Genomic DNA, 13,014 nt, shown 5'->3' with positions numbered 1-13,014 from the left:
CAGGTTGTTGCGGATATCAATGGTTTGTTCCTTTTTGTTGCTGAATGGTATTGCTGGGCGTGGATGTACCACAGTTTGTTTAATCATTGACGCATTGAAGAATGTCTGGGTTGTTTCCAATTCTGGGCTGTTATAAATCTGTTATAAACAGGTTTCTGTGTGAACATAAGTCTTCATTTCTCAGAGATAAATGCTCAGGAGTGCAATTGCTGGGTCTTGTAAGTAGTTGCATGCTTAGTTTTATTGAGACAGACACAGTTCTCCAGAGTGGCATTCCATCTTACATTTACAGTTTTACATTTTACATCACTCACACCAACATTGTGTGTGATCGTTTCTCCACATCCTCTTAAGCATTTGTTGTTATCGCTGTTTTTTATTTTAGCCATTCTGATAGATGTGTAGTGATCCCTCCTATTGGTTTTAATTTGCATTTCCCTAATGGCTAATGGTGTTGAACATTGTTTCACGTACTGATTTGTTATCTACGTGTTCTGTTGGGTGAAGTGTCTTTTCATGTCTTTTGCCTATTTTCTAGCTGGATCATTTGGTTTTTACTGTCAAGTTTGAGAGTTCTAGCCATCAGACCTGTGTCAGAAATGTAATTTGCAGGTATCTTATCCCAGTCTGTAGCTTGTGTTTTCAACCTCTTAACCAGGTGTTTTGCAGAGCAAAAGTTTTTAATTTTGGTAAAGTTCATTTTATCAGTTTTCTTTTGTGGAAAATGTTTGTGGTATCAAGTCTAAGAACTTTATTTTTCTAACTGAAGTATAGTTGACACATAGTGTTAACTAGTTTCAGGTGTACGACATAGTGATAACACAAGTGTATACCTTACGCTGTGCTCACCACAGTGTAGCTCCCATCTGTCACCATACGCTATTATAATTCCATGTATTCAAGTCTAAGAACTCTTTGCCCACTCCTGGCCCCTGAAGATTTTCTCCTTTGTTTTCTTCTAAAAGTTTTAGTTATATGTTTTACATATAAGATTGTATGAAATGTGAGACTTAGATGATGAGATTGAGGGGTTTGTTTTTGTGTTTTGGATTTTGGGTTTTGGTTTTCTTGGTTTGGTGGTGTTCTGTTTGCCTGTGGATGAATGGCCAATTGCTCCATTTTTTGAAAAGGCTTTTTTCTCCCGCTGAATTGCTTTTGCATCTTTGTCAAACATCAGTTGGGCATATTTGCGTGAGTCTATTTCGGAGTTTTGTATTCTGTTTTACTGATCTATGTGTCAGTCTCTCTGCCAGTACCACATAGTATTGATTACCATGACTATATAATCTATATTAAGTTCCATTTTCTTAATAGTTACACAGTTATTCAAATTATCTTTCTCATAATACATGAATTATGATAGTTTGTATTTTATGAAGGAGTGGTCTGTTTCATCTTATCAGGTTTATGTGTGTAGAGTTGGTTGTAGTTGGTTGTTACTCTCTTTTTGGTATCTGTATGATCTGTAGTGATATTCTCTATTTCATTCCTCCTACAGGTAATTTGTGTCTTTTTCTTTGTCAGACTTGTTAATTTCATTGCTGTTTTCAAAGAACCTGCTCTTTTTGTTTCTTCATATATTCAATTTTATTGATTTCTACTATTTATTATTTCTGAGTTCTCCAAGCATGAAGAAGGATACACCCATGCTTGCTTTGGGTGTATTTGGCACTTCTTTTCCTAGGCTCTTGAGATGCGAGCTTTGATAATTGATTTTCTCTTTTGTTATATATACTTTTAGCATTATACATTTCTCTCTTTGAGCACTTTATTATTTGTGTTCTGTAAATTTTGGTATACTGCATTTTTTTCATTTTATATTTTATTAAAAATTTTCTTTAAGTTTTTATTAAATGCCAGTTAACGTGTGATATTAGTTTCAGGTGTAGAATTTAGTGATTCATCACTTAAATACAACATGCAGTGCTCATCACAAGTGCCCTCCTTAATACCCATCACCTATTTCACCCATCTTTCTGCCCACCTCCCTTCCAGCAACCCTTAGTTTGTTCTCTGTGGTTGAGTCTGTTTCCTGGTTTGCCTCTCTTACCTCCTCCCCATTTCTTCTGTTTTGTTTCTTAAATTCTACATATGAGTGAGATCATATGGTGTTTGCCTTTCTCTGGCTTATTTTGCTTAGCATAATACTTTCTGGCCCATCCATGTCGTTGCAAATGGTAAGATTTTCTTTTTTCATGGCTGAGTAATATATATATATATATATGTGTGTGTGTATATATATATATATACATATATATATACATATATATATAATGGAGTATTACATACACATAGAATATATATATGTATGAATATAATAGAATATATAATGGAATAAAATGTATATATAAAATTGAATACATACACACACACCCCATTTCATCTTTATCCATTTGTCAGTCAGTGGATATTTGGGCTCTTTCCATTGGCTGATATGTTGCATTTTTATTTTCATTTAACTCAGTGTATTTAAAGATTTTTTTCCTTGTGGCTTCCTCTTTGATCTATGGATTATGGATTATTTGGAATTGGATTTCAGTTCTTTAAATTTGTTGAGATTTATTTTGTGGCTCAGAATATGGTCTGTCTTGGTATATGTTCCTTGAGCACTTAAATGGAATGTGTGTTCTACTGTAGCTGAGTAAGTGCTCTATAAATGTCAATTAGATCACGATGGTTGACAATGTTCAGTTTTTCTGTATCCTTGTTGATTTTCTGTGTAGTTCTATCAGTTGAGACAGGAGTATTGACATTTTCAGCTATAATTCTGGATTGGTACATTTCTCATTTCAGTTCTTTCAGTTTTTGCTTTGCATATTCTATAGCTCTGTTGTTTGGCTCATACACAATTAGGATTATTGCCTTCTTGGTGGACTGATCCATTTATCACCATATAATCTATCATTATATAATATTTTATATGATATCCCTCTCTAGCCCTTTCTTTTTTTGGAAATATTTTTATATTTATCTGATATTAATATAGCCATTTCTACTTTCTTCTGATTAATGTTTGTGTAATGTATTCTCCATCTTTTTACTTTCACCTTGCCTATATCATCTGAAGTGAGTTTCTGGTAGATAGATCAAAAGCTCTTTTTAATCCACTCTGCCAGTCTCTGTTTTTTAATTGTATTTAGGCCATTACATTTAATGTAACATTGATATATCAGGGCTTAAGTTTGCCACCTTGGTTTTTTCTAGTTTTCATTTTTATGTTTTCTTTTTCCTATCTTTCTGTGGGTTACTTGAACATTTTGTAGAACTCCATTTTTATTTATCTGTAGTGTTTTTGAGTTTATTTCTTTGCATAGTTTTTTTTTTTTTTTTGAGAGAGAGAGAGTATATGCACGTGCGTGCAAGATTGGGGGGAGGGGCAGAGGGAGAGAGGGAGAGAATCCCAAGCAGGCTCCATGCTCAGCATGGAGCCCAGTGCAGGCTCAATCTCATGACCCTGAGATCATGACCTGAGCCAAAATCAAGAGTGGGACACTTAACCAACTGAGCCACCCAACTACCTCTCTTTGTATAGTTTTAGATGGTTACTCTAGGTATTGTATTATACATACTTATCGGTTTTTTGGTGGTGTCATTTTACTAGTTCAAGTGAAACATAGAAATTGTATCTCCTTTTATGTCCCTTTGCCCTCATCTGTTTATAATAGAATTGTCTTAAATATTTTCTTTACATATACTTAGAACCACATCAGACAGTGTTTTGAATTTTTACTTCAGTCATCATTCAGAAATCTCAAGAGGAGAAGCAGAACCTATTATATTATTTTGCTGACTGTTCTTTTTGCTTTCGCAGTGTTCCAGGGCTGCTTCTTTTATTGTTTCCTTTCTGTTTAGAGATCTTCCTTTAGCCATTCTTTTGGGTGCATCTGTAGGTGTCAAATTCTGTTAGTCTTTCACCTGATAATGTCTTTATTTCTCCTCCCATAAGACAACTTACTAACTACAGAGGGAAAAATAGTAACTTCACAGTGGAGAAACCTGTCAGCCACCACCCTACCAAGAGATCAAAGTTAACATCACCAATTATAAGACATGTCACCTCTGTGTTATTCTTGCCCAGACTACATGCCCTCACTTGAGTCTTGAGACAATATCAGGCAAACCAAAATTAAGGGACATTCTACAATATAACTGATTGATACTCTTGAGACTGTCAAGGTCATGAAAAACAGACGTGAGGAGCTGTAACAGATTTGAAGAGATATGACAGCTAAGTGCAACAGGGAATCCTGGATTGGATTCTGGACCAGAAAAAGGGCCTTAGTGAGACAACTGGCAAAATTCCAATGAAGTCTGTAGATTAGTCTACAGTATTTTATCAGTGTTAATTTTGTGGTTTGATGATTATACTGTGGTTGTGCAAGAGTAACAGGGGAAGCAGGGTGAAGAATATACAAGAACTCTACGATTTTTACAACTCTTCTCTAGGTCTAAAATTATTTCAAAAGGAAAAATTATTTTTCCAACTTTTTTTACACAATGCAAATCAAGTGCCTGCAGTTCATTTTGCTTGGATAGCAGTCTTCTTTTTAAGTAAGCAAATTCTAATTTGTTTAAGAAATAAAAAGATTTAACAGAACATTTCCACATTCTTTCTGCATTGTTGCAAACACCTTAAAGTCCTGGCCCTCAAGAAACATCCACTGAATGAATTCTACCTCAAATATTCACTCAGATACTCTGTTCCTTGCTTATTAGTTCCTTGCACTTAATGGGGGATCAGTAAATACTTGTGGATTTCCTTTATATGCAGATTCAGGTTATATAAGAATCCATTTTGCTGTGGTTTGTTTGAGGTTTTTTGTACTTTTCTGGGGTGAGGATGAGAGATGGAACCCCCTCAGACGCTGAGAATCTTCATAGTTGCCTGTCACCTTGAGGAATGTGTTCAGTCTGTTTGCAAGGGAGTCATCCAGTTGTAACTCCATTTTAAATATAATACAAAATGTATCTTTTGACAAATGACAAACATGAAAGGAAAAGTCTGTTTTCCTTTCAAACCGTAGAGCTTTCATAGCTGAATGTCTTAAAAGAGGTTACATTATCTTATCTGTAGATGAAAAAATCCCCTTATTCCACTCTTACATTTTACTCTGTGGCCTGTTAAAATTTTATAGTAGAAGCATCTATTTCTTTTCTTGTAACCCTAATCATCTTTCATTTTATATTTTGAACAGTGTTATTTACTTGTCTACTACACCGGCTGGCGGAATGTCAAATCTTTTTTGACTTTTGGTTTAATCTGTCTGTGCAACATGTATCTCTATGAACTGCGCAACCTGTGGCAGCTTTTCTTTCACGTGACTGTGGGCGCGTTTGTTACACTGCAGATCTGGCTGAGGCAAGCCCAGGGCAAGGCTCCTGATTATGATGTCTGACCCCATCCTTCAGACATACTGCCCTGGCTTCCGGGGAAGAAGGAGGGAGCATATCTTAACTGCCACTGTGATGAAGAAACTGTTCACCACAATCGAGAAGCTCTGCTTTCTTTGTCTCCAACTCTCCTTTTTGTTTTAAGTCAGCCTGGCGTGCCTGGGAGCATGCAGTACGTGCTGGGCAAACTCCTCATGTTAGCCATTAGATTGTTACCCAGAGGAGGAGGAGACTTCTCTCTCCAGGGCCGCGACAGTGGAAGAACAGTCAGAAGCTATTGGAAGACTTGGCCAGCGGTCCTGAATCCTTCTGAAGAGTTCAATCAGAAAATGTGTGTGGTCCACGCTCTGAGGACCAAGCGGGAACTCTACAGCCTGGGTTCGCCTTTGTGAGGCATGAGTATAGCCCAAATAAAAAGATGCCGTGGAGTTTATGTTTAAAACGACTTGCTTAGTATCAGATTATTTGCACATTTATGGTACCATGAGTTTATGAAGTCCAGGATGGTGTGGAATTGGTTCTTTTTCCTTTTATATTTTTGCTTGAATCTTAACTCTGGAAATCACTTGATACAGGAGAAGGCTTTTATGAGCTTATCTCTAGAACATCACAAGTATTGAAAACAGTAACATATGTTTCCTTTCTAGGCCATGTTTGTGGTTTCTTTTGAAATCACTTTTTAAACGTGATTTGTTAGATTATAGCCATTGTTCCCCAAACTTCAATCACTTGAGTATTACATATACAATTATTTCTTAGTATTTATCTTTTAAATCTTAAAATAGTTTAAAAACAAACTAATCTCTACTCCAAGAGGAAAATCAGCATCAATTCACCACGAATAACTACAAAATAAAACAAAATGTTATTAAATTGTAACTAGATACTAATGCCTCCCAAGGCTCTGAGTCCAAGAAGCCTGCCGTTTGCTGCAGTGAGAGAGATGTTACCCAGCACCAAAGTGGGGCTCTCTCTCTGAAATTATCAGAAGGATAAAATTGTAAAGGGAATGACATTCTCACTGTGATCCTGCATTATTTACTTCTGTGTTGTATTCCACCTAAAATCCTCTTATGTGCCACCAGTGGTGTGGGTCCTGCTCTCTGGAAACACTCAACTGTACTAAGAGAATCAGAAGGTAACTTCTCCCAGCAACTCTTACTATTTTGTGGCTTTGAGGAGTTCACTGTCTACTATCTTAGAGAACTTGTTTGCTTTTTGATAACATTATAAAGGTTGTTCAGGCAGTTATGAATTAATAATATAGGAAGCACAGTTTGACTCCATTAGCAAAATCTGCAACTCTCCTGGTTTTGGAAGGTACCTTCATTAACGATTGTCTTTCGTTTTTGAAGAAAAGATTCCAAGCAAAGAATATATAAGGCACTAAAATCTGATATCCAGAAAACAGTGGACCCGTTACATATCATTCTTGTTACTGGGTGTATTTATTAAGCAGAATAGTCCAGAGGGGTAAAGTCATTGAACTGCCATGTTTGCCTGAACCCATATATGTAGGTATGTCTGCAACCTTAAGATCTTGCTTAACTAGGACCTTTTTGCTGCACTCCCCTTTTCGGAGAATGAGGCAAAAAGAAGACAATAAGCTTGTAATATCAGGGATTTATTTAAAACAAAATTCCATTTCAGTTTTCTGCCTCTAACAGAACTGCACAGAAATTATGTATATTCTGAGAGCTACCCCAAGATATACTACATGATCCTAGATCAGCAAAATAAAGTTGATTTATGTCTGACATTTTGTACTTACTGAGCCAGGAAAGTAAAGTGGTTCAGTTTAGAAAGATTTTTCTGAAGTAATGGTTAAAACAAGAGTTCTCTTGTAAATAGCCAGTTAACCAAGAAGTTGGAACATTCTATGATTTTGCTATATATTGATACTTCATAGCTCTCTTACTGGTTTGGTTCAGTTTGGTTCTCCCTATTATTGAATTATAGTGCTTGGTGTTTGGATCATTCAGGAAGGACACTTTAAAACTCACCAGCTGTCTTTAAAGGCTTAATTTGTTGTTGGGTTTTTTTTTTTTTCACTGCTATTTTGGATAATGTGATGTTTACATCTTAATGTGAAAAATGAAAATAAGCATAAATAATGTTTTATGTATAGAAATGCTTTCTTTCATTATTTGGCGTCTGCATTGCTGAGTGTTTATATAACTTCCCTGCCTCTATCATGTTGTTGCCAAAGAAACTATTACGAATTTGGAATGAAAAATTTTTGCCATGAGTGTAAAGTTCTTAAGCTCATTAGGCTTCTAATGTGTATGATAGTAATATCTTCCATTTATACTATACTTTTAAGAACAAGTCTGCATTTACCTAATTATAATGAGTTTTGTAGTGTAGGAGAATTAGTTGCCTTCTTGTTATAAAGGAGGAAACTAAGGTAATCAGATGTTAATGACTTACCTAGGGTCACAGAGCTAAGCACATACAACTTCTAATACCCTTAGCCTTGGGGCTCTTCCCCACCAGCATGGGGACTGATGAAGATAACTAAGGTTGTACTCAGGGAATAGGTCTGTTCTTGGTAAAATCGGGGAATTGGGGACTTAATGAGCTCAGGCCTGGTCGTGTCCAACCTAGGTGGCTATTAAGGTAATTCTGAAATACTGCTTTATTAAGGTGTGCTGGGAAGGCATAGATGCTCTCTTTTATAGCCTTAAAATAATTACAATATTTGCTTGCTTTTTTGGTCTGTATTTGAAGTGTGTTTTATACCTGGCCTCTTTCCCAAAAGAACTTGAAGCACGATACCAAAATAAGACCTATACAGCAATGGTAATAAAATATGAACGGAAAGGGAGAAAACCAAGATCAGTGAAATTGAAAAGGGAACATATTGCTGTTATCAAGTGTAAAATTTGACTCTTGAACCTCCTGGAAGTGATGGCTTAGGAGGAGGGAAACAAGTTTTGCATCACTCTAGCTCTGTCTGTAAGTCAGAGTACACCAGTTCCTCAGGGGGGACATCTTCCTGAGGGATTCTGGTAAAAGTGTTCGTACTTGAGGCTCCTGTGAAATGCTAAAAGGAACAGAATCAGCTGTTTTAGACATTTGCATATTGTGATTGTGCCTTGAATCCTCAACTTGTACCAGCTTTCAGAGGTACGTTTAAGAGTTTTCGGTGTGGTTAATAGAGGATTTTGTTCCCATTGGGAAAAATTCTTATCCTAAGCTAAAATCAGGTGTGTGTTAAAGCTTGAAAATCCATTTGAGACAAATGCCTGGAGACATGGAGAACCTTTACCTAATTTTGTAATTTTATAATTTATATAAAGTGAATGTGCTGTCTCTGGATTAGCACATTTATTTTGTGGTCTTTTTCACAGTGGAATCTAGTCTGGAGAAATGTCTGGCTCCATTTCTGTTAGGCCATGTCTGGAATCTCAGAGTTGATTTGTCAAGGCTCCACAGAGCAGATTTGTCCTATGAGCCTTAACCTCCGGGTCACAGAAGTGCTTCCTGCTGAGATTAGCTGTCCCCTAAAAGGGAGTTGCTTGGCCTTTATTTCAGAAGTTTGACTAAGTAACCCGGGGACCCCACTCTGAGCTGTTGGATGATGAGGGCCTAGCGGTGTCTGTTCGTCCTCCTCAGTGCTCTGCGACTGCTCTTGAATGCTGGCGTATTGCAGCCTCCTGTTGGAGCAGGGAACTTTTCAAAGAGAAACCATGTCTGTGGCTGCCACTATCGAATCCTCTTCCTTGAGTGGCCAAGCTTTCTAGATTACTTGATTTCACAGGTGAAGTCACAGTGTTGAAGCACTGTGTGGTGGCAGGCCGTGTGGCTGGTATCGTCCTTGCTCGTGAGCAGTGATTGCTGTTGACGGTGTCCGTGTTTTCTTCTGCATTGGCAGTGCCGGTGTATAATAAATTGTATGGCTTAGCACAGCTGGAGACTGTAGGAAACTCAAGGAGAGAACAGGCTTAGTTCTCAAAGAGTTCCTGAAATCAATACCCTAGACTTACAAATTGTTCCTGCTATTTCCTTGGTAACAAACGGTATTTTCAGCCCCACCTCATCCACGGTTCCTATTTGCCCTTTCTCCTGCATCCCACAGCACAGCAGTGCAAGTGTCACTGAGCAGAAGCACATTCAGGCTCCATCTGAGAGGAGGAAACAGGGCTCAACGTTTCTGTTTCCTGTTTGGTCCTGGCAGCCCCTCCCCAGCTCCGCCTTGATTGTTTGCTTATTTCGTGCCAGTGCTTTTCTGTGAGGCTCGGTTTTCAGGGACCTTGCCTAAAGGTGAGCAAACAATAGATGGCCTTCTACTTTGAATTCCTCCAGTGCCTAGGACTAATGATACAAATTCTTAACGCCATCTGTGGACCAGGGCGAGGTCCTCTGACATGGTTAATCCTCATGGTAGCCTGGGGGATGCGGTAGCATTCTCTCATGTTCACTTAGGGAAACACACTTAGATTCAAACCTGAGATTCAGGCTTAAATGAATCAAAAGTTGGTGTTCGTATTTCTGTGCCACAGAATCTCAGAATATTCCGTGTGTGTGTGTGTGTGTGTGTGTGTGTGTGTGTGTGTGTGTTCCTGACGACCACTGGGCTCTTACTGTTCTAGCAGCAGTGAGAACAGACAAAGCCGACGTGGAGGAGAGGTGGCACTGTGTATGACAAGCACGTCATCCTCCCGGAAAGCCTTTCTGTAGGCTCTCTTTTTTATAGACGGAGCACCTGAACCCTAAAGAGGTGAGGGGACTTGACCTCAATCACAATCTGGCTCATATGGTGGCACCAAGATTTTAATCCAGATCAGTCTTACCCAGAACTCATGTTCTTACCATGTAATACTAAGCTAGACAACATGGAAATATGTTGAAATATATAAGGAATATATGTTGGAATGTATATGTAAGTAATCTGTTACTTTTTAAAAGATTGGTCAGTGCTAACTCCTGTAGTGCGGATATTCTAGACTGAGTAAAATGGTTTCCTAAAATTCCTGTGTCTATAATGGTACATGGGGACATATAGCTGCAGGAGGTATGGTGAAACTTAAATAAGCCTTAGATTTTAGGGCAAGGGGCTGTGCAGTCTAGTCTTTGTAGTAAGACTAACTCATGAATTAATGATTCTTGATGTAGAATGTTAAAGCTTCACTGGTGATTCATTTGTTACAAACATTTTACTTTCTCTTTTTAATTTTTTTGAAGATTCATTTATTTTATGAATCATTTATTTAGCGCATGAGCAGGGGAGGGGAAGAAGGAGAGAGAGAATCCCAAGTGGACTCCCTAGTGAGTGCAGAGCCCGACATGAGGCTCAATCCCACGACTCCAAGACCATGACACCAGCCGAAACCAAGAGTCGGACACTTAACTGACTGAGCAACCCAGGTGTCCCTCAGACATTTACTTTTCCTAACTGAAGGACAGAATTGATTGGTTCTTTGCTATGAAGTAATTTTATGGAAAGTCTGCATTAAGTGGTCCCTATATGTGAAAAACGCTAAATGAAAAATAGAGCATAACTATTTGCAATTTGGAATAGTGATTATGAATTTGGAGTCAGACTTCCTGGCTCTCCCTTGTGCTGGCATTGTGATCTCCGCAAGCCACGTAACCTCTTTGCCTCCATTTCCTCGTCTGTAAAGTGGGGATAATAAAAGTACCTTGGGCAAAGTGTTGCTGTGAGTATTAAATGAGTCAACAAATACAGAGTACTTAGAGCAGAGCCTGGCACAGTGAGTGCTAGGACAGCATGGTCCTTACCATTATGGGCTGTCTCGTTGGTGTTACTATTACTTTCAAGGTAATCTCTTGCACTGTAAATGCCCCTAAGTAGAAGTCATTGTACAAAGTTTTTCAGAGATCTCCAGCTAAGTGAGGATCCTATTGAAATGTCTAGCAAGCACGTTGCCTGCCCTGGCGAGCTCTTGGGTGCAGACTTCTGGGCAGGGCAGTGGGGGTGCAGTCAAAGAGGAGAAGGGATTGCAGAGACTCAGGGTTGCCAAGCACCTGCTGCGTATCAGGTGCTTTCTGCACGGGGTATGTGAGCTTAACAGAATCCATCCGAGGTAAGGGAGCAGCATTACGTTGTCCAGTGTCGCAGGCTACAGCCTGGCAGTGGTAGACTGTGCTCTCCGGGACCCCACAGTCTCCCAGGTGCTGGAGCGCTGTCCAGAGGGGAAGGTGTCTCTGGGAACCTCACTTGTTCCGTGTGGCCGTAGCACTGTGGCCCCATCATTGTTTGCTTTGAACACTCTGATCTGATCCAGTGGGTACTCTTGAGTGGTGGCTGCCCTAGTGCCCACCACTCTGTAAGGGCCTTCATTGAGTGTGCATGTGTGTGTGGTCTCTGCTTTGATGGGAAGCAAAGGGTGGCAGAATGCAGCCAGCAGCCTCCAACCCACAAGATAGAAATAACATACAGATTCTGGGGATGTGAAGCTCAAGGCACTCTTCAAAAGTGCAAATGCAACGTGGCTTTTAAAAGATTAGTCTGATGCAAGATGTAGCCCTCCAAAAAAAAAAAAAAAAGAATAATAATCCCACATGAGCCAGGAAGTGCCACTCTAGCTCACTGACAAAGTCAAAGCACAGAAGCAAATTTTGCAAAATTGGAAATAGAGATGCTGACAAACCAGAGATTCCAGGCAGGTCTAAATTAGAAATTGGCTGAGGGGGAGAAAAAGTGATGAGGCCCATCCATCGTGGATTCCAAAGAGAACTCTTTAATTCACTGGCCTAATAGACCAGTGATAGGAAAAGGGCCTGGAGTGTGAAGATGCGTCCAGCAAGTGAGGGGGTGGCTCCATTCTGTTCACTAGAAACAGGCGGGTGGGTGAGGTTTAAGGCTGGCAAGCCAGTTGGGACAGGGTGCCTACTTTACCCTCAGCCCTGGACAATCCTCTTCCTTCTCTTTATTGTCTTTCCCCTTCATCCCATCTTTTGGACCTTCTTCTGGTCTATGAACCAAGACTGATCACCTGGCCCTCTGCACTGCATGGATCAGGGCCCTGGGTCGGAAAGGACTGTGGTGCACGAGTGCTACTACTGGCGTGGTGTCTGGAGGAGGTCAGAGCAAAGGCTTCGGTGACTTTGGTTTGAAGGTGATCTTCCCATGGATCCCCCTTGGCGTGATGCTTTTCATCTCATCTGTCTGCCTTTGGCTTTAAAATCTTAAAATCCTAATTTGATTGTGTTTATGTTTATGCCATACTTGTGGTCTGGCACTTGAAGATTGGACAGGGTCACACAAATATTTAGAATCCGAGAATGCCAGAGGAGGAAGGAGCCTCAGAGTTCAGCCATTCCAGTGGCCTGACTTGCCTTTGTTCTTGTGTCTGTCTTGAGAAGCAGTGACCCTAAAGGTGGGAAGGAAAGAGAGGCAAGAAGAGGACAGCAAATACCATATTTTTTGTTCCAAGACGGGGGAGGGGCGGGGATCCCACCAGAGGGCTCTTTCGGAAAGGCTAAGAAAATCTATAGTACTATAGGAAGTGGACCTCAGTTCATCTGTTGTCAACCTTGGGAAGTGGCAGGCCCTCTGTCTCTGCAAGATGATCAGTGTCCAGCCAGATAGGCACAATGGACAGAAGGAAGATCAGAGCAGCCTAGGAAATGCGCCGGTCCTCTCTCACACTGCCT

General features: G+C 39.7%; 1 protein-coding gene across 2 annotated transcripts in view; it reads left to right on the top strand.

The window, feature by feature from the left end:
* Nucleotides 1–11,913, top strand: part of SEC22A (SEC22 homolog A, vesicle trafficking protein) — a 69,146-nt gene extending 57,233 nt beyond the window's left edge. For both annotated transcript variants that reach the window (XM_045812690.2, XM_045812688.2), the window contains one exon: nt 5,196–11,913. In XM_045812690.2, the coding sequence (XP_045668646.1) occupies nt 5,196–5,396 (201 nt within the window). In that variant the 3' untranslated portion in view covers nt 5,397–11,913. The remainder of the gene's footprint in view (nt 1–5,195) is intronic.
* Nucleotides 11,914–13,014: the final 1,101 nt, after the last annotated feature.

Source organism: Ursus americanus, chromosome 4 (assembly GCF_024610735.1).
Source record: "Ursus americanus isolate L20-20 chromosome 4, mUrsAme1.1.p, whole genome shotgun sequence".
NCBI classification, from domain to species: Eukaryota; Metazoa; Chordata; class Mammalia; order Carnivora; family Ursidae; genus Ursus; species Ursus americanus.
This window is presented reverse-complemented; position numbering and strand designations above follow the sequence as displayed.